Here is a 24,651-nt window from a genome sequence, read left to right as displayed (position 1 = left end):
GGTAGATTCGTGGAAATAAAGAGAGAATTATAATGATCAATGAAGAAAATCAACTCTTGTACAGTCGCCCTGCAGTTGTCTTTGTGTTCTCTTCCTGCGGTGCTGTCTGGCAGTCATGTCATTGCCCCACCCAAAATCTCCAAACGAAGTTTTGTTCGTCGCCCACGATGCCAGCAAGCTCAAAGCTCCCAGCTTCCACAGCTCGTGCCTGATTCTCTTCTTTCCCCTTTCTTATCCAAATATATATGCCCATTCGGTCGAGGACGCAATAAAACCCCCCGCCGCACGCGAAACCCCCAACCATGATTGCCACCACCATCCGCACCCCGCCCGCGGCGACCGACTTTGTCCCCCTCGCCGAGTACCAGTCGCAGACGCCTGCGTCCTTTGTCGACGGCAAGCCGGTGCTGCACCTGCACGTGGCCGGGGCCGCGGCCTCGGCGCCGAAAGAGCAGGTCGCGCGCGGCGTCCTGGCCGTCTTCCCGGCGGATGCGCCCACCACCACCTCTGGCGAGAACGGCGTCGCCGACGAGGAGGAGCTCGTCGAGCAGCAGGTCGACGTCTACGTCACATCCGAGTACGTTGGCCCCGCGAACACGATCCTTTCCTGATACCGAATATAGTCGCTAAACGTGGCCTTTTTCTGTAGGAGCTTCATCATCTTTAGCCCCGCGGCCGAAGCCGGCGTCTCGATACCGTACCCCTCCATCTCGATCCACGCCATCAAGCAGCTGCCGTCCTCCTCCTCCGCCGCCGTCTGGATGCAGCTCGAGCTGTCCGACGGGGGGTCTTCCGAAGACGACTACGCCCTCATCGAGCTGACCATCCGCCCGCCAGCCTCCGCCGCCGCCGCCGCCGCAAACACACTCTACGAAGCCATTGCCGCCTGCTCCAACCTGCACCCCGACCCGGCCGCCGACGATGATGACGAAGACGACAACGACGACCGTATTGTGTTTGAAGGCAGCGTTGAGCACGAGGCGCTCGAGGGCTTCAGCGGCGTGCTGCGCGGCGCGTCCGACGGCAGCCTGCCCCCGCCCATGCCCGGCAGCGGCGGCTGGATCACGGCAGACAATGTCGCCGAGTACTTTGACGAGAGCGGCAACTGGATTGGTCCTGGGGCCGAGGTTGGCGGCGAGGACGAGGAGGAGCTGGGCGAGGGTGCGGGCCGGACGAGGGCGCGCGACGAGGTCGAGGCGCAGGATAGCGTCAACGGCCACGACGGGGAAGAGGATGCCGAGAACAAGCGTCAAAGGGTCGAGTAGGACGAGGTCTTCTCTCGTGATGAAGAAAGCATGGACTAGGGACGGCGTTTATTGGAATAGCTTATAAAAAAGAGTACAAAACAGGACCAGGACAATACCAGAATAGTGCACAAGAAAAAAAAAGGTGTTTTATTCAATATACTATATAGTTGATTATGAGACAGGAGTAAAAGACTCCTAATTATGATTTAGCTATGCCGGTTGAATACCATCCATGTAGACGGAAAAAAGGAAGCAACACAGTGGTCGCCACGCGTCGCGCGTGATGGAAACGCCACTAGAAAGGAAAAGGGTAAAAACAGCGTCTACGTTTTCCCGGGTACAAAGTAGTTGAACAAGGGAAGAAATTTTATCCCAGTGACACGGAACGTGTTGGACGGTAGGCCAGGCCCCTACATGCGCAGAAGCTTCTTGTGCAGCTCGCGCTCCGGCGACGGCAGCAAAAAGCCGTCCTTGTCATACAAGCCCAGGCTGTCTACGCTGCTGCGCTTCTCCCTGCTCCGGCGCTCGGCGGCCGCCAACTCGGCCAGGACCGGGTTGCGCAGGCTCTTGACCGGCGGCGTGTGCACAGGCGAGCCGTGGTGCGAGATGCCCAGGCCAGCATTCTCCTTTCCGTTATCCTGTTCCTTTTCCGGCGATACGCGCTGCTGCTGCGAGCCCGTATTCACCAGACTGCGGCGCGGGTTCTTGGCTGGTCGCTCCGGCGTCGTGGAGAGGGCCGCGGTCGTGTTGGACCGCGCGTGTCCACCGCCGGTCGTGCTCTTCTTTGGGCGCGGACCGCCCGGTCGGGGTACGTTCCTGCGACTGCCAATGTCCAGCTTGTCGCGGCTGCCGCCGACGTTGAGGTACTGACGGTTGCCCATGCGGCGGCGGCCGTCCGAGAGCGTGGCCCGTAGGGGTTGGTTATCGCGGTGAGGCTCGCCAGCCGCGGGAGTGACGGACGAGGTGAGCGAGGTGTTGCTGGTGACGCTGATGAGCGAGTTCATGCGGCGCAGTTCCGCGACCGAGTGGCACACGGACAGCCCGACGGGGTTCGCTGCGGCAGCCGCCTTGGTGTCCGGCGGTGGCGCATTAGCGGTGCCGTCGTTGCTGTAGTACGACGACGTGACGGATGGTTGACGAGCGAGCGCCGTGCTTCGCAGCGACTTGTTGCGGGCGACGCTCCTTGGCGGCGGCGACAGCGCTGTCGAGCCATCTGGCTGGAGCAATACCGGTGGCGTCGGCAGCGCACGTCTCGTCGTCGTCTGCTTGGTCGGTGATGCCTGCTGTGCCGCAATAATCAGATTCACCACATCCTGCTCACTAAACGGCGATGACGAGACATCCGACCCACGCCTGCGGCCATCGTCCTCCTTGACCGGTGTCATCTCATACTCCTGCTCCACGCCGTCATCCTCGGCCGTAATGGTTTCCTCGCTCGAAAGGCTCAGCGTCGTCGTGTCGACCGACATGTCCGTGTAGCTTGATTCCGATATCTGCGGGGAGGCCAGCAGCGCCGACTGCGGCCGGCGAATACCACGCTCAGCGGTAGGCGGCGGCAGGGGGTGCACGTCGAGCGACTTGTGCATCCGGTGGTAGTAGCCGCCCTGGTGCGGCGCGCGCGACTGCTCCCGTGGCGGCGGGTTGCAGCGGACAGACGATGGCATGGCGTCGCGGGCGAGCGTCTCGGAGCTGATGGTCATGGTGCGCCGTAGAGGCGCGAGCACGGGCATGCGGCTGCCGTCGACAAATGGATCATTAGGACCCCCGACGACGGCTTGGACAGAAACATCGTCCATTTCGTCATCGTCGACGCTGTACAGTGTGGAGAGGCTGGATGAGGCATCACTATCAACGGACCGTCGTCTCTGGGAGCGCTCCCTCTGCGGGCTTCTCTGCGGGCTACGCTGTTGCTGCTGCTGCTGCTGCTGCTGCTGCTGTTGCTGAAGCATCTGCCGCTGTTGTAACTGATACTGCTTCTCTTTGAGTCGGTACTCCTGCATCTTCTCCTGATACTCCTGCATTTGCTGCTGGTACAACATCTGCGCACTGTCGCGGCGGGCCACATACTCCTCCTCGTCCTCGTGCCGCTGCTGCGGCGTCGTCATGCCCAAAATCACATCATCCCCCGCCAGCCACTCGTGCCCGCGCAGACGGCTCGGACTTCCCATCCCCCCCGGGAGCTGTAGCTCCTCGGTGGCGTGCACAATCAGACTATTCGTCGCGCTACCCACCGACGCCGCCGAGCCCTCGCGCGTGGCCAACCCGCCACCGCTCGCACTACCCAGGAGGCGGTAATGCTGCGGCGAGCGCCGCGACGATTTGGTCGGTGAACTATGCGGTGTGCGCAGCGCCGCCTTTTCGGGGGACCGGCTGCGGCTGCGGTCACCCTCGCGTAGGCGCTGCTCCGTGGAGCGTAGAATGTCGCGAAGCTCCGAGTCGGTGCGGGTCGGGTGCCGCGCGAGTACGGCAGCGGCGGGCCGGACAAAGCCTTGCGACGCCGGAGGGGCGCTACCTACATCTCCCGTGTACACGGCGCTCGGTTTCGTGGGCATGGGCGGATCTTCTTCGCTTGTATGTCGGGAGTGTTCGCGGGGGTCGTACAGGTGGTCGTAGTCGATGCTGGTTGGCCGCTCCTGTCTCATATCCTGTTGGTGCGGCAGCGGTGCCGGCTGCTGCTTCTGTTCCCTTTCCTGCACCGTTGCGTTTATGCCTTGCATCATCACTTTGTGTCCCAACGGCTGGTTTTGCTGTCCTGCCCAGCCGCTCCCACTTCCTGGTCTGCGACTCGATCCCGCCACCACCGGATCACTTCCGACCGCCGCCATTCCGGCAACCGCAGCCTCCTCGTCGTCCAGCCAGCCCTTTTCGCGGCGGTAGGACGCTCTCGTGACACTTGGGTGGTGAAAGAGCCGCAGGCTACTATACGAGGGCAGCAGCGGCAGCACGGGAAGCGAGGGTAGGCGTATCATCGAGAGCCGGCTCAGCGTCGTCCGGTCGTCGTCACTAAACTCGCTCGCGCTGCTACGCTCCCGTACCACCGTCATTCTCCGCTTCGTCAGCCGCGTCGTTGATTGCCCTTGCCGCAATAGTGACACAAAGCCCGACGCCGCGTAGGGCAGCGAGGCTGTCGTCTGGGTTATTGTCAGCGGCGAGTGCCGCTTCTGGGCTCGCCAGGCCAGCAGAAAGCCCACGCCGATAAAGAGCGAGACGCCGCCGCAGAGGATTATGGCAATGAGCCAACCCAGACCGAGCGTGGCGGCGCCGCGCCGTTGCAGGATATAAAGGCCGTCGCCGATGGTGCCGGCATGGCCACGGATAGAGGCACCGTACATCATGGCTTCGTCCATCCAAGTCCTGTGAAGGGGTTTGTCGAGGCCAGCATCAGCTGTAGCGTCTCCCCCTTTTTCTCCACCAAGCTGTCAAAAGAAGAAGAAAAGAGTGACTATACTGGCATAAAGCCGTCGAGGTGAAGCTTCGTATTCGAAGTGCTGCTTAGGCTAGAAGTGTGAAAGGAGAAAAAGTGTGAGCGATTTAAACCATCATAGTTGTTGCTCGGACCGGTCACATTTTGTTCAAATCGCCCATAAACAAGCGACTCTGTTATGAGTGTATATGGAGTGTAATTTCCATTGCAATAGCATGAGGAATGTGTTGCCTGGTGTGATGCATTCCAGCCCATCGCACCACCAGCCACCCAAGGGGCCTACCACCGGCAAGAAAATGTCTCTTTTGTAGATATCGAGCAAGATAAACTAGGTTAGCTATCTTTTTCTTTTGTCAAAAACGATCAGTTTTAGCTCGCACTGACCTGTGGGATTATTATCATGGTCTCTTTGAGCCTCGGTGTTGATGGTGGCCAATCCAAGATGTGGGGTTCTACCCATCAGTTCGGCCTGGGGTAAAAGTCACAAACACACACGTCATTTCAGTGGCAAACACGCATGGCTGCTTGGGTCTTGTTAAATCCTATGTTATCAAAAGAATTGCATAGCATCTCTGCATCTATAAAAAGAAAAAAAAAGAAGAACCTTCAAGACGAAACGTTGTCTAAATCATGCCAACTCGAAAGCCGTTCCAGTTTCCGGAACCTGTCCAGATTGTCAAAAAAATCCACCACGAAATCAAATTGCAGCCTTTACTATTTGGGATTTCACATCACTCTGCGACTTTGTACTTAGCTCCTACGGGCGTGACCGTGGAGGTGCGAACGACGGCGTTTAGCAGCGTCGGCGATTTGCGTGGCAGTAGTCTCGGCAGTCTCCGTGACGGTGACGACCTCTTCCTTCCACAGAATCTTGCTAACCGTGTTGCCGTTGGTGATGTACTGAGTGCTGTAGTAGCTGGGCTCAGCTGTGGCGGTGGGAGCCTCAGTGACAGCAGCGGCAGCGGCAACGGGGGCAGAGGCGGTAGTAGGGGCGGGAGTAGAGGGAGAGGCTGATTCAGAATCAACCTGCTTGAATACCTGGCCAGGGAGAGGCGAGGCAGAGTTTGTGGGCGTGTCACCAGGAGTGTAGCTGAGAGTAGGCTTGGATGTCGTAGCGGGGGCAGAGGTGGCAGAGGGAGCGCTACCGCCAGTTTCGGGCAGTGAAGGGTTGCCATTGTCGCCAAAGACGGCGAGGTCACCGGGAAGCTTAGCCATAGGACCGAGGATGTCCTTGATCTCAGCAGCCAGCGTCTCGGGAAGAGACTTCTGGAGCTTGCAAGAGGTGGCGGTGCCCTGGTCAACAACGTTGAAGAGAGGGCAGTCCTCAATCTTGCCAGAGGGGTTAGTGCAAGTGTTGACAGCTTGTTGGAGGAAATCGTGGTCCCAGCCCATCATGAAATCAGCGTGGTAAGCGTAGCCTATGAAAATTATGAAATTAGCAAGGCCTCGGTTTGCAAGAGCCAAGTTGAAAAACATACCCTCGGTATCACCGTTGGAGAAGACGAATCGACCGTTGCGGTTCTTGAAGGGGACGACGGACCAGATGGTCTCAAACATCAGAGAGGGAACGCGCGTCTCGTAACCCTCGGGGCAGGTACCGGTCATGACGAGATCGGGGTAGGCCATGTGAGACTTGTGGTCGCTAGAGTCGGTATTCTTGCCATCCCAGCACGAGGGGAACATGATTTCGAGACGGATACCATCCTTGCAGTTGGCGTCGAGGTAGGCCTTGTCAGGCATGTAATGGCGGTAGAGGGTGCCCTCAGGCTGCTTGTCGTAGTTGAGGCAGTTGAAGCCGAGAGCACGCTGCTCAAGAAGGTTCTGCTTGGTCTGGCCCATGGACTGCCAGAGAGACTTGTCGGGGTCAGCCTGCTCGGGATTTCCAGCAGTGTAGGCGCGGCGGGTATTGGAACCAGCGATCATGCGGAACTCGTCAGGGAAGGCCTTGATGTTGTCTCCGTAGAGAAGGTAGTAGGCGAGCATACCACCAACTTGGGTGACGAGCTCAAACTTGCCAGTGTCGGTATCCTGAAAGTAGAGGGAGGGCGACCAGTAGGCAGATTTGTCCTGGGTGACACGGCAAGAAGTGCAGTCACCACCCTTGAGGGCAGCGCCGTCAGCAGAGGCGGAGAGGCCTACGTCGAGTTAGATTGTGCTGACGTTGCCAGTGCTTGGCGTAGTATAAGCTTGTGAGTGACTTACCGGAAGAGCCGTGAAGAGAGTGGGCGTGAGCAGAGACGCTGTTGGGGTTGACAATGGGGTCAATTCGGGCGACATCGAGACGGCCAGGGCACTCCATGCGCCAGAAGGCGTTGGCACTGGCGGCCAAGCCGAGCAGTATAGCGGGACTAAGCTTGAACATTTTGAGATATCCAAGTGCAAGAACTGCTTTTAAATGCAGCTAATTGTGTCAAGGAGTGGACGACGCGATGAAGCAGTCTAGAATGGGGTTGTTAGTGAGATGGAATCGAAAAGAAAAAGACGACTAGTTGATGAGATGCATTTGGGAGATGGCGGGAAACAATGGCAAAAAATGACGATCAAGTGAAAAGCAGGAGACGAGGTGTTTGTAAGGGGAGCCAAAGCTGGCAAGTGGCAAGGGGAATGCATTGCCAGAGGAGGCAGGCGGCTGGCGGCTGGCGGCAGCTGCGAGGCACGGGGTGTTAAGTGGCTGGTGAGATGGGATTGCGATGAGATGCAGGAACTGGCGCGCGGCTTGGCCAACAGTCGAACGATCAAACCTCTTTCGATTTGACACCATTCCCCAGCGCAGCGGTAGCCTCGGTTGTCAGTTTCCACCAACGCAGTTTAATTAAAAAATTGCGCTCGCTCGTGTCTTTCATCGTCGAATCTCGGGGCCGTCGTGTCGCGTAAATGGGAGTGGGGCGCTTCCAAAAGGGCGGAAAGAGGTGTAAACGTGCAAAAACGACTTACCAGGCTCGCGATCGTCCAAAAAATAAAATGGCAAGAAACGGAATAGATTTCCAAAGGCAGGAAGAAATTCTTGTCTATTGGAAAGTCCAAGTGCTTTTAAAAGGGGAAAGTTGAGTCGACGCAACTATGCAGTTATGTATTCCAACCTCGTGCGCGGATTTAAACTGGGCGAATTCCAGTGAGAGGCCCAGTTGCGGCGTGAGGGAGAGAAACCCCGGTTTTTAATGGCGCACAAAGAGATGCGCAAAAGAATAAGACTGGTCAGCTGCGGCGGTTCGGAGAAGCCGGGTCCAAGAGAAGAATTCGATTTTGGCGGTTGGTTCGGAAATCGGATCGTTGTGGCTGGACGGTTGCTGGTATATCAAGGCAGGCGCAGAGGCGATGATGGTGGCAGCGTTCAAGAAGACACGGGCAGTTTTTTTTTTGACGGTGAAAAAATAGCACGAGGATCAAGGATGGTCAGCTTCAAACACAGAATGGTCTTGCTTGATTGCACAACAGTCTGGGCGGGCCGAAAGATTCAAAAAATCGATATCGTGATACAGGATCAAGGTTGCTCAAAAAAGGGCTGGCGCTGTCGAATAGTGGTGTCAAGGAATGTATACGGTCAGAATGTCGAGTTGGAGAAAGAAAGCGATGAAGAGTGGAAAAAGGAGCGTGGGTTGAAGATGTTGATTTAAAAGGAAGGGAAGGGGAAGAAGAAAAAACAGCGATGCGTTTGTCTCTTGCGGAGGAGGAGGAGGAGGAAGGAAGATGGACTTGGACCAGGAGGGAGGGCAGCAGCCAAACGAGGGCGACGAGGGTGCAACTGGTGGTGGGCTGCGAGGTGGTGGGTGGGCTGCTGGCAAACGGGCGACGGGCGGCGGGCAAACGGGCAAGGAACCAGGAACCGGCTGGCTGGCTGGCAGGGTGTGGATGGAGCGCCGTGTGGATGGAGCGCCGTGTGGATGGAGCGCCCCCAGAAGAGGTACCTGCAAGTACCGAGTGCCAGGCAAACGAGTACACCCACAGCTTGGGTCAGGCACACGGGCACACGATGCACACGATGTGATGGCGGGCGAACAACGAACAAGCGAGTTGAGATGAGTGGAGAGCAGAGAGATTCCATTCAGGTACCAGTGATGGTTCATGCTGGGCAGACAAGAAAGTATCCCGTACCAGCCTAACACCATCGTGGAAGCTGGCAAGACCTCCATCGCACCAACTCCCAAACCACCTACAAAAACTAATAAATAACTGATTAAAGTCAGGCTGCATTTTACTCGTACAGAATACTCTCCATCCAGCCCCTATCCTGATAATACTCTCGCTTTTATTATTGCCGTTGATCGCCACCCACTTATTCGCTGGGACGGCCGCCGCCAAGTATGACGACGGGCTACATTATATTACCAAGGGGTTCCAAGGGGCACCGGCTAGGCAGTCTTCTTTTTTTCTTCCAGCGGCGTATGTATTCCCCTGGAGCACAGCGTTCAGCCTCTCGTCTCACGGCAGCTAATAACGGACGGTGCGCGTGATTTGTAAAAGGTTGTCTGCCGTCGGCCAGTACTACCAGTTACCGGTTACCAGTAGGACCAGCTCAGACGGTCGGACCGCGACCCTGTGCGCATCAGACAGGTACCATCGAACAAGATCGACGAAGGGGGAGAGTTTTGCCCACCCATCTCTTTTCTTTCTCTCCTTCCATCAGGGGCGCGACGGCATTGTGTGTTCTGGATTGATTGGCATGGAGTGGCCTGCTCGGCACGGTACGAATAGATGATGGTCTGCATCGTTTCGGCGAGAGGGGCAACGACAAGCCACTTGGCGCTTATATGACCCCTTGAAAAGAACACGAGAGCCGTCCAGTGACCCTCGGCAGGCACAGGCGGGCAATATTGTTGAAGAGTGGTTGTAATGAGGGGTTGAGGTATGGACCGACTCGTCGGGCGCCTACATACTTGGTGTCAGTACAAAGGATGCACCGACTGCATGCATGAAAAGCCATTGTCGCATCATGCTGTTGTGGTTGGCGATGGCCTTTTTAATTAAACCAAGCCTAAATAATAGGTGAGCCAAGCAAGTGCTCGGGCATCAGTGCCGCATCACTTAGACACCAACCAAGAAAAACTCTGATACAGATAGATGACGGCACTGAATGACCTTGTCGCGATACACAGTCCGGAAACGTGGCAACGACAGGAATACTTGGAAAAATAACAGCTCGATTCAAACTATATTTCATCTCTTTTCGACGCCTTCCTTCGTGTTGGTCTCCCCCTCACTTTTCCTCCGTGCAAGCACAGACAACAATCGCCAAGACTTGCAGAGACGGTTCCAGACTAACTTTTCTTTTCTCCGTGGCATGAGAAAGCCTTTCCTGCTCCAGTGCTGGATTGCTGGTTTTCCAGTGTCTGCCGTACGTACCTCTTTGTACCTGTCGGAAGTGGGGCGTGCCTGCAGGGACATGAAACACTTACAAGACAAGACCCCGCTTCAAATCAGCCAATCAAAACAGTGCATCTGCCCTAATCCTCCTCTCCCCACCTTGGCCCCTGCGCCGCCCCTTGGTATTGAACCAACCACTGCCCCCCAGCCTGACCAAAGTAGCTGATCTTCATCCGCCCCCTTGAGAGACTATTTTGTACAGTATGTACCAGTCAGTACTCCGTACGTCATTCTGTCTCTTAATAACCAGACATTGATGCCGTGCAATTCCCTTGAATTTTCCCCAGCTTTCCACCACTCACCCGCCTGTGCTGCTGACAAGCATCATGACCTTCCATGCAACGAAAACAGAGGCCGGACCGCTTTTTGTTCATCCCCATCTTAATAAGTACAACATGACAGCAAGGTGGTTCAAGAGACGAGATGAAAAGTCAATCGAACCATCTCATTATTACACCCCGGCGTTCCCTTTCCCGCGAATCTCATCTCCAATTCAGGGACCAAATTATCCTCCCCGTCCACATGCATTCATACCCCGTACAATACGATCCAGAGAAACAACGAATCCGTTTTTACGAGATTTTTTCCCATCGTCTCTCTCACAACAAATTAAATCTTACACCACCTCCATTATTCCTTTCTTTACACGAATAGCACACAGCTCTCATCGTATTCCTTCCTGGCCTTGTTCCCGCTCATTGACGCGCGTCTCTCCGATACAAGAGCCATCATTTCCTCTTCAAAAGGGGTAATAATATTAACCAAATGACATCGGATCCTCCTTTCATTTTGCATGTCCACTTTGCCACCATCCCGTCTTGACATGACAAAAGCGATCACCGCCTTTCCTCCGTGCCTTGGAACGGACCCTGCCAATAATCTCGGCCTAGTTCCCTCCTCCGGCTCGGCGTCGCGGCGGGACTTCATTCTACTGGTAATGTTGTTTATTTGTTTTTCTTGGCGAGGCTGGGGGTCCGCACGATTCCAACTTGTCCCTGACAGACGCGAAAAACAACAAGCGCCGCAGTGCCTTTCGCGGCAGACCCGCTTCACGACTGCCTCATTGTTGTGCCTCACCAAGAACAGCTCAGTAAATCAATCGCCACAAGCACGTATTAAACAACTAGAGAAGTCCAAAAATCTGTAAATTATATCCCATTATTTCCTGGGGGAATTCTGTATGCCCAAACACTACCGTATTGGTGTCTTTTTATGTGCTCTGTAGGGTACCACTATGTACCCGCCAGGGTACGCCAACATCAAGCTCGGAACACGTTGTAAGATCCCTTAGAATCTCCATCTGCATCTCCATCATGTATTACTCTGCATGATTAAATTCCCATGCTATTTCCAAGTATACAACATTGTCATCTCTCAAGGAGATACCATGTTCCCAGATATATTACATCGGCTCGCTTGGCTTCAGGTTAACGGGTCCTTGTTCTCGACATTTTGGAGCCGCGACAAAATTGGGTCCAAAACGTGTCCAGCCATCACAATACCGAATCAGCTTTATTTCTCTCCATATAATCTCATGTAACTTGATAATATAAACTGGCTTTCGCAATACCTAGGCGACGCGATGGGCGGTACAATGTCTTCCGCGAAGCAATCCTCATGCCTCACCTTACCGTCGCAACCGAATTGCTTCAGCCGAGCAGTTCCGTAATAACACCCAGTGCATTGATGCAATCGCCAAACTATCCCGCGAATTAGCAATTAGATCACCTCCAAAAATTGCCAGTGGTACCTACCATTGTGCAGTAAAATCCCGTTATCGTCTCCCCGGCTGGGACCGGCACCGGCACCATCTTTACGCCTCTCCCGTCAGACTTTCGCGTATGCTGAAAGTGACATGACCGACCCCGATTCGTAAAAACCTAACCACCTCATTAGCATGTTTTCATACAAGCACAAGAAGCCCCAGGGAAAACTTGCCTTGAATGAATCCAACGCGGCGTTGGCCTCATTATTCAGATAGCTACCATTTGGGTCGTGCCGCACGTACAGCTCTACGCCGTTGATGCGCTCGCCGCCAGGACCGTCGATGCGAAAACGCTGCAGCTCCACCATGTCCGAGTCCGACAACACGCCCAGATCCTGGCATGTGTCGAGATAGTCGAGATGGCCGGGCGCAAACGCAAACTCGAGCACGCACGGCGTCAGTGTTACGTACGCGTGTATGCCTGTCAGGTAGCGCAGACTCTGGCCGTTGGTGCCACCAAACACGCTCCGCTGGACTGGGTCGTAGAGGCCATCGTCGGCATACATGACGGAAAAGGAGGCCTCGTTCAGCCGCAGCGTTTGGTTCGGGACGCCCTCCCGCCACACGGCAGTATCGCGCAGCGATGGATACTTCCACTTGGTTGCCGCGAAACTGAGACTAGTAATCCGGCAGCCCTAGTCTTCGTTAGCAATGCAGAGGAAGAGAGAAAAAAAGAGAAAAAAAGAGAGAGAAAAAGAAGAAAATAGCGCGCTTACATCAAAACGCGCAAAAATCGCGGAAAGCCGTCCTGAAGACACCAACCTCGTCGTTTCCGACGCGTCGGTAAGGGATCCGATCCAGGGTGCCTCAATGCCGGCTTCAAAGACACATCGAACGGCTCGGATTCCTGTGGGTGACAAAGCTAAACGAAGCCCAGTCAAGGCCTTCCCACAGACTTGAATGGCCGCCTCTTGGGCCATGTATCCCAGTTCCACAACAGCACCACATGTGCCAACTACCCTCAAGCCCACGACGTATTGGACCTCTCCAATCCAGCTGAGATAAAAGGAGATCCGGTCAATAAAACGGGGAAGGGGGGTTCTTCTACTCTCATGATGAGTGACACAGCCGGCAGAAAAGTCTCTATACGGAGCCTTGGCGTCCCATGTGTGTACATCGACCGCAGCCGTACTCCAATGATGCATATCCGAACACCACGGCACCATAGTGCTTTCTGGATTCGCAAACCTCGGCGCGAATAGCGATTTGACGTACAGAGCGAGCAGCCACACCCTCTCCCTATTATGCATGGCCTGCGAGCGACGCGCCAGGTTTGTTTGGCGATACAGCCGTCGCCAGTCCGTCGACCAGTCCCAGCCCCGCGATTCAAACACCCAGCTGCGCTCACTTCCGGGCCCGAACCGCGTCGCCCAGAATCGCTGCTCGTGAAACATGGGGGTGAACAAGGGCGAGGCCAGCCGCATGGCGAGAACGTCTCGGGTTGGAAGCAAGGCCGCAATGTACATGCGCAGCTCTGGCGGCAGGAAAGCGAAAGGGTCAAAAGTCTGCACCCCTGTGAAACCGAGCTGTGGCGTGTCTTCGGTGGACGCAACGCAAAGCCTGTTGAGGTTTGGAACGTGAAATGGATTTCGCTTGGCGGTTTGCGTGATGCAGAGCCGGTGGTGCCTCGTGTATTGATCATTGACTTCGAAGGAAAGACCATTATCGGGATGCTCTTCATTCAGGCCGCCGTAGTAATGGCCCCAATTAGGCGCGTGCTCGCCGTTGGGGATGGGAAACGACCTGCAGAGATCAAAGAGTCGCTTCAGCGGCACCGAGCTGGGAGCGACTGCGACTTCCAGTAGCGACCAGCAAGCTTCGTGAAAAGCAAGCCCCCAGCGACCTTGCACCGGAGGTTCGCGCAATACACCGATGCGGTGGTAGCTGGGCCAGTCATAACCCTCATGATCCCAGCGAGTTTCATAATCTGGTGGCGCGATCCAGCAACCAAATGAACCGTCCCTGTAATAGCCCACTCCTGTGATTGATATGACATCTCTGTGAGAATAGACTATTATTCATGTTAGTATATGCAACGAAATATATGTCGTGTTACAAACCATACGTATGCGGAACTGGTTCAGCCAAGTTGGGGCATTTCTAACTTCGCCGTCAAAGATCATACGCCCGCAAAGCAAGCAGGGAGCAACAGTAGCAAAGCGATTCATGTTTTCACAACTTTGCAGGTTTCGAGACTGCTTGAACTGCTCGAGTCCGTGGGAGGAGTGTCCCTCGGAGGATATAAACAAAAGTCTGATCCCTGTGTATACATGGCTGCATCAATGTGCGACTACGGGGTGTTGTGGCACATTGGCTCTGCTGAACCTTGATTCACTATCAAGTAGTGCCTATTAAATACCCGACTTCGCGGGTGTCATGAGATGAAACTTGGGCTTCTCAAACAACTAACCGACCATGGCGCCCGACACACCTCTGAATGTAGTAGCCGTCGTGAAGCTGGCCGCGTCACTGCGAGGCCAGCGGCGGGTCACTTGTCGGATAGTGGGAGCGCCGCTCTACGGCAGTTTCAACAAGGTCGTCATGGTGGCCTTTGATGACGGTCCGACATGGGCGTTTCGCACGCCTCGGCACGACGGAGCTGGGCAGAGTCTACCGCCGGAGGTGCTGGGGGACCTGATTGGTAGCGAGGTGGCGACGCTCAATTTTCTCGCGCGCCACAGCGCCCTCCCGGTGCCTCGAGTTATTGATCACAGGTATTGAGCTGCAAAAAGACGGAGTTGTGACATCGAGGTGGCGCTAACAAGAGGGCAGCTGTACCAGTTCAAACGCTGTAGGCGTGCCGTACATTCTCATGACGTGTGCGCCAGGCAAGTCCTTTTCCGAACGCCTGCGCCGGCTAGAAGGTGCCGGAATGAAAAAGCTGTCACACGTAACAAGAAAAGTCATGGGACGACTGGGTGAACTGTGCTTTGACTTGTCAAACCTGCGGTTTGATAAGATTGGCTCCATACAGGAGAGGGATGGCTTGGTTGGGCTCAACCAAGTGCTCTCGCCAGCATTCATGCTCCAAGATCGCCATCGGATCGCCATGTACCGGGGCCCCTTTGCAACAGACCAGGACTACTATCGAGCGTTGGCGGAGGCTTTCCTCGGACAGGTTCAGGACCTCTCCATGAGCCATCATCTCTTCTGCAGCCCGTGCCCCGAGTTGGCGGCTTACCCAGACGCCGAGAGCTACAGGATCGTTGTAGATCTCTGGAGCGATTTTGTGACAGTTGATGACAAGATTGACAGTGGCGAGAACCGCATCCAGTACCACACAGCGGGGAAGCTCGTGCAGGACGTGATCCCACAGTTATGCGCGTCTCAAAGCACCGGCTTTCCAATCGGCCACGCTGATCTCAAGAGCAGCAACATTTTTGTCGATGAGGACTGCAACATTACTTGCATTATCAACTGGAAATATTCCTCAACCATGCCGTTGGGGCAGCTGCTCATTGCGCCCGGGTTGGCGGACCGGCAAGGGCAGCCCTCGGCCGAAGACCGAGCGGCATTCCGAATTGGATTTGAAGCCGCCGCTCTAGGACCCATCCCTAGGTCTCCGGTCTCGTGGATCTTGACCGACGTGCTGTGGCACTACCTGCGATGGACCCATCTCGACACGTACGACGACTATCGCCACTTTGCCGCGCTCTTCAGCTTGCACCCCGAGTTTGCCGCGCGAGACCCGCTGCGGCTCATTGAGGAACTGCAAGCTAGGTCGGATATCCGAGAGGCACGGCAGCATCTCGCGGCGGGGGAATGCGAGCCGAGCGACATCAAGAGCAATGAAGACCTGTACTTTGAGTCGTGCGATGATGGCGAGAGGAGGCGCCGCGTTGCGGAAAAACTGACGGAGAGATTCCGTTCGAAGCCACAGGTTTTCGGGGTCGATTTCTGGATGAAAGCGTTGGCGGAGGATTTTGGAGATTATTATGAACAGTATCCGGGCTGTCGCAGCTGACCTGTGAGTGGGTGTCGGAAAATGTGTAGCCCGGGGAGAGACATGGCAGGAAGGGGCAATTGGGTGGGGGTAGAACATAAGCGAAGGGCAGTTGCAAAGAAGAGATTCAAATCAAATCAAGAAAAAAACGAAAATACAAACAAGATATTTTATATATAGCCAGTAACGAATTTGATGTATTCTATCACACTTCATACGTAGCTGTTCACCACGATGAAAGAGGTTTTGTTTTATAGACAACACTACCACAAAACACGCAAAGAAGCGAATAAAAGAAGCATTCAGCGAGAAAAAAAAAACCCCCTACCTAAACAGCATTAGGGATAGTCAGTCCTGTTGTCAATTTTTTTTTATGTCTACATTCTTGTATTTATTACACTGTACAGATTACCTCTACTGGGGTTATGTGATTTGCGCCACCGTGGCCGAGCAATACATAAACGGGGCCTCGTCTGTGGCGCAGGGCGTATGTGGAACCAATGCCAGCAACCCCAAACTCCAGGCAACTCTCAAGAACAACAAATGTCATGATCGTGTGCCATTTTTCGAGAGCGCCCACGGTATTTCGACAAGACGAAGAGCCCTTGCGACATGGATGACCTGTCCGGTCTCGATTGGTCCAAGCCCAGCGGTGGGCAGCCGCTCAAAGGGGCACCCATGGCTAGTAACATGGCCTACCCTTCGCTGCGACCGAGCCCCTCGCCCTTTACGTCGGGACGCAACACCCCCGCGTCCACACAGGGCACGGGGAGCAGCACCTTTGCGAAGCCGCACCAACTACAGCAGCAGCAGCAACAACAGCCCAAGGCCGCCCAAGATAGCTTCAGCAGCCTGGCGCGCTTCGGCCCCGCCAAGACGTCCCAGAACCTGAGCCTCGCCGAGCGCCAGGCGCAGCTCGAGGCCGAGAAGCGTAGAAAGGAGGAGGACAGGCGGAAGCTGACCGAGGCGCAGTTTGGGAACGGGCAGCAATGGGACATGCTCGGAGCGCGCGGCCAGACCTCGAGTCCTGGACTACAACCGTCGCCGGTCGCGGCGCAGAGCTCCGGCAACGACGACGACGACGACCTCTTTGCAGCTTTCAACAAGGACACCAAAGTCGATAACGCGAGCCACTTCCCGCCACCGGAGAAGAAGGCCACTCCGCCGATTGCTGAAAAGAAGCCCCTCGACCTCTCCAACCCCAGTGCCTGGAGCGCCTCGGGGTCAGACACCGCGGCGTTTCCGGCCAACGACGACGATCCGTTTGGCCTCAGCGAATTCGAGGCCAACGCTGCTCCTTCGGCGGCGATACCACAAAACACAATGCTGATAAACGATGATGACGATTTCCTGGGCGACCTGGGACGGCCGGTGGAGGAGGTGCGCGCCAAACAGCAGGTGGCTCCGCAGCGCGGCGAGCCGGGCAAACCGATTGAGGATGACGACTCGAGCTCTTCCGACGAAGCAGACCTGCCTCGACAACCACGAAAGGATACCCGCCGAGCTCAAAATGGCAGCGACGCCGCGTTTGACGGCGCTCTAGCCCAGCTTGTCGACTATGGCTTCGCGCCCGATGACGCGCGCCGCGCCTTAGTCGAGAGCGGCGCCGGCACCAACGTCGAGCAGGCGGCCAACTGGCTCCTCGATGAGGCGCACCGGAAATCCAAAGCAAAGGTGCAGGGACGACCCTCGTCGAACAACTCGAACCGATCGGAGCGCCGGGAGCAGACACCCGCGGGCGGCCGAGGCGAGCCCGACTTTGCCAAGTCGGCAGCGGCGGTGGGCAGCAGCATATTCAAGACGGCCAACTCGTTGTGGAAGACGAGTCAGAAGAAGGTGCAGCAGGCCGTGGCCGACTTCCAGCAAGAGGGTGGTGGTGGTGACCCCAGCCAGCCCAAGTGGATGCGCGATGCCCAGGTAAACCAGGCCCGCGGGCCTACGAGGGCGGAGGTCAACGCCACTGATGAGGCGATGATGCTGGAATCGGGTGGGCGACCGAGACAAGCCAAGGAAAAGGGCCGTCGAGAGACGCCGGACCCTGCCAGAAGCGCCTCACCCGCGACGTCGTCTGCCGGCCAGAGCCGGAGCGGCTCTGTGCCGAGGTGGCAGCAACAACAAGCGGCCCCTCCTCTGGTGCCGAATGCGCGGTCGCGGCTCAATCGCTTCGCAGATGACAACGATACATTTGCCATTAGTTCGAGCAGAAGACGCAAGCCAGCGTCTCCAGCGGAGCCGGCCAAAACAGAGCCTGAACCGGATCTGCTGTTCGGCTCTGAAGCGCCCAGGCAACCGAACCGTTCTACCCCTCCGCCGCCTCGAGCCGCACCCATTGCGACGAAACCGCAACCCAAACCGATTCCCGTGCGCAGAGCGACACCAAGGCCCGCCCGCCAAATACCCCCCATCACGCCTTCGGCCGTGCAAACTTCTACAAGGCATCGCCTCGAGGGAACTGCACATTTCAAGCGCGGAGACTTTGCGCAGGCGCATGCATCATACTCTTCCTCTCTCGCTGCCGTGCCGTCTACACATCCGCTCGCCATCATTCTCCTCACAAATCGAGCACTGACCGCTTTGAAAACGGGTGAGCCGAAGCAAGCCGTGGTGGATGCCGACACCGCCATTGGCATCATTGGGCCCGGTAGCGGCCAGGGTGAGACGGTGGCGGTAACTGGCGATGCCGGCCAAGAAGAACACCGCGATATGCGCGACCTCTACGGCAAGGCGCTTAGCCGCAAGGCCGAAGCCCTCGAACAGATGGAGAAGTGGGCGGATGCCCTCACCGTGTGGAAGCTGGCGGTGGAAGCAGGCCTCGGCGGTGCCACAGCCGTCACGGGCCGCCAGCGATGCCAGACTGCTCTCGCGCCCAAGCCCAAGGTGTCGGCGCCGGCGCCCAAGCCACCACAACGTCCGGCTGCCGCCAGCCTGCAGCCCCAAAAGGACTCAGCAGCCGTCACGCGACTGCGCGAGGCCAGCGAGGCCGCGGCCAGGGAAGACGATGCCAAGTTTGCGCTCTCGGAGCAGGTGGACGCCAAGATGGCGGCGTGGCGCGACGGCAAGCGCGATAACCTCCGTGGACTGATTGCGAGCCTGGATCAGGTGCTCTGGGCGGACAGCGGATGGCAAAAGGTCGGCATGCACGAGCTCGTCATGGCGAACAAGGTCAAGATTTCGTACATGAAGGCGATTGCCAAGACGCACCCGGATAAGGTGAGTATCGGTCTTGTCGGTACGGTCTGTTCTGTGTACTAATTCGTGTCTCTAGATTGCGCAAAGCGCCTCGACAGAAGTGCGGCTGATTGCGGGATTGGTGTTTAGCACGCTCAACGAGGCGTGGGACAAGTTCAAGGCAGAGAATGGACTATGAGATATGAAATACATTTACAGGAGCAAGTTTACATTAGACAAGGAGAGCGCGCGAAGTAGCATGGGGGGCAAGTGTTCCATCAATTCACCCTTGGAATACATAGAATAAACAAATACAAGAAAGATATCAATATAGTTTCGACCACGTCTCTTTGGCCCGCAGTGCGACGACGGTGTGTAATGTTGAAGCATAAGAAGAGAGAAGACCAACGCTAGGGGAGCCAAACAGCAAAGGAACTGCGCAACGGAATCCAGATGTATTCTATCTGCAAAGGGTATTTCGTCATGTTATAGGAGTAGCAAAGTACCAGAGCTTGCTTTACAAGCCCAAGGTTCGGCGGACGCCCTCGCGGACGACGTTTTCGTACTCGGCCCTGCGGTCGCGCCACATCTTGGCGGCCTCGACATTGGCGGGGCTCTCGTCGTTGGGCTCGGCCAGCATGCTCATGACGGAGATGAGGATCTTTTCGACCGACTGGATCGGGGACCAGCGCTCCGAGGCGTGCTCGTAGTGGTTGGGGTCGTCGCCGGGCGGGTGTAGGATGGAGATGCAGACGAGGCCGCTCGAGTAGACTGTTGCTCGGATGTATTGTTAGCAGCTGCATCTCCCCCCCTGGTGCAAAAAAAAAAAAAGAGAGAGACGCGCAAAAGAAGAGAAAAAACTAACCATTCGGGTGCCACAGGTCGCAGAGGAACCGCATGGTCGGCGGCGCCAGCGGGTAATCCTTGGGAAACTTGAGCTCGGCGGGAAAGACGCCGCCCTCAAAGGGCGTGCCCTCGGGGCCCTGGATCAGGCACTCCCAGCGCAAAATATCGTCTTCGGACACGGGGCCGGCGGTGATGCCATCGGGCGGGTTGTTGGTCAGGGCGCGGTACTCTTGGAGCAGGCGACGGTGGGCGGTGGTCTGCGCCATGGCGGGTACGGTGTGTGCTTGGGGCGGTTGGATCGTCCGAGGGGGGGGGCTGGGTATATTGCGGTTGGCGGATTAAGTGGTGGGAGGGGGAACGAGAGACTGGGCTTGGATGGATGTTGTTCTTTTTCGGAAGGTTGGGGATGGCAGCTCGGCTTCAGATGGAGGTGGGGGATTTAGTCGCGCGACCGCCTCCGGACTTGCATGTAGGGCGACAAGTTGGCCGAGCGCCGGAGGAGCAAAGGCAAGAGACCGATGTTGAGGAGGGAATAAGGAGAGAAGGGGGTTTCCCCACAATGGCAGATGGTAGATTCGGATATAATTATTTGATTCTAGCTTGAATTTATTTTACTTAGTTGCTGAGCATAGCTATTGCAAGGGAAAATTGCGTGGCGCTTCATGGGTTTCCTCCCACTTACACGTGTAAATGTAGAACATATTCTTACAAAAACTCTAGACCTTTAATCCTAGCTCTATTTACTCATACTGCAGTATGATGGACTTGGCACGCTCCAGTGACCTCGGGGTAAGAATGTAACAAAGGGCTGTGGATCGAGAACCCATCGCTTAGTCCAAGGCACACCATTGCCATCAAAAGTATAGACTTTCTCTTGACACCATTGCGTAAGATGTGCTAAATATAGACTTGATAGCATCGTCTTTCGTTCCATCAAAGGCCATATTTGTTCGGAAGTGCCCAGCATCTCACGCCGGGCACCACGGTAGAACGACCACCTTTTCCTGACCTTCTGCGAATTGTATCTCGTTAAACGACTGGCTTTGCGGGTCGTAGCTCGCCGCGGTTTTCGAGTTGTTGAACCCTGTCCAGCCAGGACATTCCAGCTTGAATAGCAACCCTGGTCTCCACGGCAGAATTGATTCTCAGGCGGTCTGTAGTGCCTTTTCTTCTCTGGCAACATCTGGGCACGGCAAGGATGCTAACACTTGCGTACTTTGCTGGATCGACCTGGAATAGAATGCCTTTATTTGCGTAGGCGCCATTGTCTTCTTCCATTTCCAGAATATTGATCTGCAATACCTCAGGGTTCATGTCATCTGCGGGCACTCCATGGTCAAAGGTCACCCCATAATAGTCTATCTCCCTAAGCCGCTGTCAGTCAAACTGAGTAAATCTAGAATGAGCGCCTCGCTACGCAGCGCACCTTGTTGGCATTGGCATAATCCAGCCCAGATACTCGTCCCTGACGGCTAAATTATTTGTGCCAGGGCGAGGAGCTACACCGTACACTGCTTGGTATGCCAAAGCTGCAAGCTTTGGCCCAGCCGGCTGTGGAGACGTCGGTATGGCCGCAGACGTCTGCCACGAAATCCCGGGGAAGAGTTTATCGATACTAACCTTTGGCCCCTCTATTTGGATTCTTAACGGCCGGCTAACTGCTGGTGGGTGTGTCGGGTGCGGAGTATCAAGGCAGCAAGGAAGTATGGAAAGTTGGTAGGCCATGATGCATGTGTCGGGTTGAGTGGCGTGAGGAGGTGAAGTTGGCACGCTGTATTTTCTCTTGGAAGTGGGCGGTATTAGAGATTATGATTGGGCGGCTTCTTATCCAAGACTATGTCGATGGTGTCAGGTTTTCGTATAACTGTGGTGCGCAGGCTTGCATGTCATCAGACTAGAAGCGCCGTTTGCGTAGGGCTGCTCCCCGTTGGCGGTGGCGGCCGGCGCAAATGACCGCCAACAGTTACCTCGACGCCATACTAGGCGTTTCACCAGCGACACGATAAGTACATAAAGAGCATACTCGCAAGTGAGACGGGTATTGGCGTAGAATACCTCTACGCTAATACTAAATTGACGCCCTGTGATTGCGTCTTCTAATAAAGAAGATAATGCCCACCATAAATCGCGAGTCCCGCATCGTCGGGGCGCTCCTCGGCCTCCACGCCGGCGACTCCCTCGGCGCCACCGTCGAGTTCCAGAGCCACGCCTTCATCAAGTCGGCCTACCCGCGCGACAACCCCGGCACGCTGCGGGACATCACCGGCGGCGGCGCCTTCAAGTGGCCCGCGGGGCACGCCACCGACGACACCGACATGACGCGCGGCGTGCTCCTCGCCTACCTCGACTGCCTGACCGATCCGCAGCACCAGCGCTCCGACGTCGCCACCCGCGCCGGCCGGTACTTTCTCAAGTGGCGCGCCGGCGACTGGCCCGGCCGCGTCCCGCCCGGCACCCGCCCCGTGGACATGGGCGCCGCCACCGAGGACGGCCTGCGCCGCTTCTCTGCCTCGCTCGACCCGGACAACGCCGGCGCCGGACCGGGACGCGCCGGCAACGGCAGTCTGATGCGCTGCCTCCCGACGGGCTTGTTCCGCGCCGCCGACGCCGACCGGCTCGTGGCCGAGAGCATGCGCATCAGCCGCATCACCCACGACGACGCGCTCTGCACCGTGTCCTGCGCCGTGTACAACACCATGGCTGCCGAGCTCGTGCTCGGGCGCGGCCCCGACGCCGCCGTCGACGCCGGCCTCCGCGTATGCCGTCGACTCGAGCACCTGCAGCAGCCCGACGCCAAGAAGCAGTCGGTGCTCGGCGCCCTCAAGCTCGGCACGCAGCTGCGCCTGCAGGGGCTCGCCGAGTTTGGCCCCCCGCCGAGCGCCATGCCCGGCGGGTGCAGCGGCTACGTGCTCGAGTCGCTGTCGCTGGCCGTGGCTGCCGTGCTCGACCCCCGCTGTCTCGAGGACGTGCTCGTCGACGTGGTGCGCGTCGGCAAGGACACGGATACGAATGCCGCCATTGCTGGTGGTCTGCTGGGTGCGCGGGATGGAGAGGATGCCATACCGCGGCGGTGGGAAGAAAAATTGCAGTTTGGGGACGAGTTTCGGACGATAGCGACGAGCATTCTCCGAAGCCAAAATAAAAAGTAGCCTTTATTAGACGGCGTTTGCATTGCATTTTTTATATCTCAGGCATATGCCAGCAACGTCATGACATGTCTTACATCATAAGTGTCAAAAACCAACGAGTAAAAATAAAGCCGTGATAACCAGGACGATGATATCACTTCTACGCTACCAGCCCAACTCCTCTATCCCATGCATGCTTCTTTTTTACAGGCCGCCCTTGGCCTTCAGGTCGTCATGCGCCTTCTTCTGTCTATCCCAGTTCTTCTTGTTCTGCTTCTGCTGGCTCTTGGGCACGTCGCTGCCGTCCTTCATCTTGGTCGGCAGGCCCTGCTCGTCCAATGCACTATAACGCTCGTCCGACTTGAACATCTCCTCCGGGGGCACCTTGGCTTTTTCGCGGGCCTCTTGATCGGCCTTTTCGCGCGCGATGCGGGCCTCTTCCTTCTTCTGCGCCTTTTCAGCGGCGGCGGCAGCCTTTTCTTCGCGCGCGGCAATGAGCTCAGCGGCGGGAATAAACTTAATGAGAGAGGGCTGGTTATCCGGACGGTCGTCAAGGTAGACACCTAGGTTCGTAAAGTCATGGTCACGTATGCGGTCGGTTAGACTGAGAATAGCTTTCTTGACATCAGGTGTTTGCGCTGAAACCACTCGGCGTAGCTCGTCGCGGAGCTGGGCAGCCACACGCAGGTAGGGCAGAGACAGCTGCTCAATGTCCTTGGAGCCGCTTTGGGCAATGGCGTCAAAGTCGCTAGCAGGATCCTTCGCAACCAGGGAAGAAATGGCATCGCTGTTCAGGGACAGTGCTTTAACATCGGCCTTGACCGTGTCCATCATGGACTTGTAAGGCTCGACAGCAGTCTTGGGATCGACGTTGTCGGCAATCACGGAAGCCCATCCAAGGCTGTTGTAGGGAGGCTTGGCGTTGGCGTCAAGGCCAAAAATACCAACCACGTTGGTAAGCCATCGGGCAATAGCCTCAACCTCGGCCAGATTGACATCTTTGTTGTCCTTGAGGTAGGCATTTGTGGTGTTGACAAGCTTCAACATGACGAGCATTGCTCGAGGGGTATCGAAAGAGTTTGAAAGCGCGGCGTCGACCTCTGACTTGGCCTGCTCCAACTCCGTGACGAGAGGTGAGCCGGCCTTGTCAGCCAGAGATAGGTTTTGGATGCTGTTACCACTGGCCTCGGCGAGCCAGGATTTTGTGTTGGTGAAGAAGTTGCTAATGGTAGACTCCCAGCTATCGGCCTGCGTAATCATGTCGGGTGAGATTTCAACGCCGTCGTTCCACTTGCCCATCAAGAAGACTGTGCGCATGCGACGAGCATTAAATGTGGTAGCGAGAGCATCTTGAATGGTTTGGAAATTCTTCAGTGACTTGGACATCTTGGAGCCAGCAATGTGTAGATGGCCGGTGTGAAGGAAGTTGCGGACCCAAGTGTGCTCGCCCTTGCCAGGTTCATAGAAGTAGGCTTCGCTCTGAGCCAGCTCGTTATCGTGGTGAGGGAATGCAAGGTCAATACCGCCTGAGTGAATGTCCATCTGTGAGCCGAGAATATCAGAGGCCATGACGGAGCACTCAATGTGCCAACCAGGGCGACCTTCACCCCAGGGGCTGGGCCAGAACGGCTCACCGGGCTTGGACTTTTTCCATAGCGCAAAGTCGCCTGGCGAACGCTTGCCACCAAGGTTGGTGGAGAGAGCACCCTCGCCCTCTTCTTGCAGGGCCTTGTCGTTTTTGCTATCGGGTCGAAGTCTGGCGTAGGTGT

At 56.3% G+C, this 24,651-nt stretch overlaps 9 protein-coding genes across 9 annotated transcripts; 4 read left to right on the top strand and 5 right to left on the bottom strand.

The window, feature by feature from the left end:
- Positions 1-302: 302 nt before the first annotated feature.
- On the top strand, positions 303-1,265 carry CCM_07101 (uncharacterized protein; the record flags this gene model as incomplete). The annotated part of the gene is made up of 2 exons (XM_006672239.1): positions 303-577; positions 650-1,265. The coding sequence occupies 2 exons, from the start codon at positions 303-305 to the stop codon at positions 1,263-1,265; spliced, it is 891 nt and encodes a 296-aa protein (XP_006672302.1).
- A 392-nt stretch (positions 1,266-1,657) lies between these two features.
- Positions 1,658-4,582, bottom strand: CCM_07100 (uncharacterized protein; the record flags this gene model as incomplete). The annotated part of the gene is made up of 1 exon (XM_006672238.1): positions 1,658-4,582. One exon carries the CDS (start codon positions 4,580-4,582, stop codon positions 1,658-1,660), a length of 2,925 nt encoding a protein of 974 aa, XP_006672301.1.
- Positions 4,583-5,421: 839 nt separating this feature from the next.
- On the bottom strand, positions 5,422-7,033 carry CCM_07099 (WSC domain-containing protein; the record flags this gene model as incomplete). The annotated part of the gene is made up of 3 exons (XM_006672237.1): positions 5,422-6,089; positions 6,150-6,806; positions 6,874-7,033. 3 exons carry the CDS (start codon positions 7,031-7,033, stop codon positions 5,422-5,424), a joined length of 1,485 nt encoding a protein of 494 aa, XP_006672300.1.
- A 4,826-nt stretch (positions 7,034-11,859) lies between these two features.
- On the bottom strand, positions 11,860-13,965 carry CCM_07098 (uncharacterized protein; the record flags this gene model as incomplete). Its single annotated transcript, XM_006672236.1, has 3 exons — positions 11,860-12,432; positions 12,514-13,808; positions 13,863-13,965. The coding sequence occupies 3 exons, from the start codon at positions 13,963-13,965 to the stop codon at positions 11,860-11,862; spliced, it is 1,971 nt and encodes a 656-aa protein (XP_006672299.1).
- A 247-nt stretch (positions 13,966-14,212) lies between these two features.
- Positions 14,213-15,761, top strand: CCM_07097 (Protein kinase-like domain; the record flags this gene model as incomplete). Its single annotated transcript, XM_006672235.1, has 2 exons — positions 14,213-14,511; positions 14,570-15,761. The coding sequence occupies 2 exons, from the start codon at positions 14,213-14,215 to the stop codon at positions 15,759-15,761; spliced, it is 1,491 nt and encodes a 496-aa protein (XP_006672298.1).
- Positions 15,762-16,352: 591 nt separating this feature from the next.
- Positions 16,353-19,107, top strand: CCM_07096 (Heat shock protein DnaJ; the record flags this gene model as incomplete). Its single annotated transcript, XM_006672234.1, has 2 exons — positions 16,353-18,950; positions 19,006-19,107. 2 exons carry the CDS (start codon positions 16,353-16,355, stop codon positions 19,105-19,107), a joined length of 2,700 nt encoding a protein of 899 aa, XP_006672297.1.
- Positions 19,108-19,425: 318 nt separating this feature from the next.
- On the bottom strand, positions 19,426-20,020 carry CCM_07095 (ubiquitin-conjugating enzyme; the record flags this gene model as incomplete). Its single annotated transcript, XM_006672233.1, has 2 exons — positions 19,426-19,685; positions 19,774-20,020. The coding sequence occupies 2 exons, from the start codon at positions 20,018-20,020 to the stop codon at positions 19,426-19,428; spliced, it is 507 nt and encodes a 168-aa protein (XP_006672296.1).
- A 763-nt stretch (positions 20,021-20,783) lies between these two features.
- Positions 20,784-21,191, bottom strand: CCM_07094 (uncharacterized protein; the record flags this gene model as incomplete). Its single annotated transcript, XM_006672232.1, has 2 exons — positions 20,784-21,120; positions 21,181-21,191. 2 exons carry the CDS (start codon positions 21,189-21,191, stop codon positions 20,784-20,786), a joined length of 348 nt encoding a protein of 115 aa, XP_006672295.1.
- Positions 21,192-21,865: 674 nt separating this feature from the next.
- CCM_07093 (ADP-ribosylglycohydrolase family protein) lies at positions 21,866-22,903 on the top strand (the record flags this gene model as incomplete). Its single annotated transcript, XM_006672231.1, has 1 exon — positions 21,866-22,903. The coding sequence occupies one exon, from the start codon at positions 21,866-21,868 to the stop codon at positions 22,901-22,903; it is 1,038 nt and encodes a 345-aa protein (XP_006672294.1).
- Between the last annotated feature and the right edge of the window lie 1,748 nt (positions 22,904-24,651).

The sequence above is a fragment of the Cordyceps militaris genome, assembly GCF_000225605.1.
Source record: "Cordyceps militaris CM01 unplaced genomic scaffold CCM_S00005, whole genome shotgun sequence".
Lineage (NCBI taxonomy): Eukaryota > Fungi > Ascomycota > Sordariomycetes > Hypocreales > Cordycipitaceae > Cordyceps > Cordyceps militaris.
This window is presented reverse-complemented; position numbering and strand designations above follow the sequence as displayed.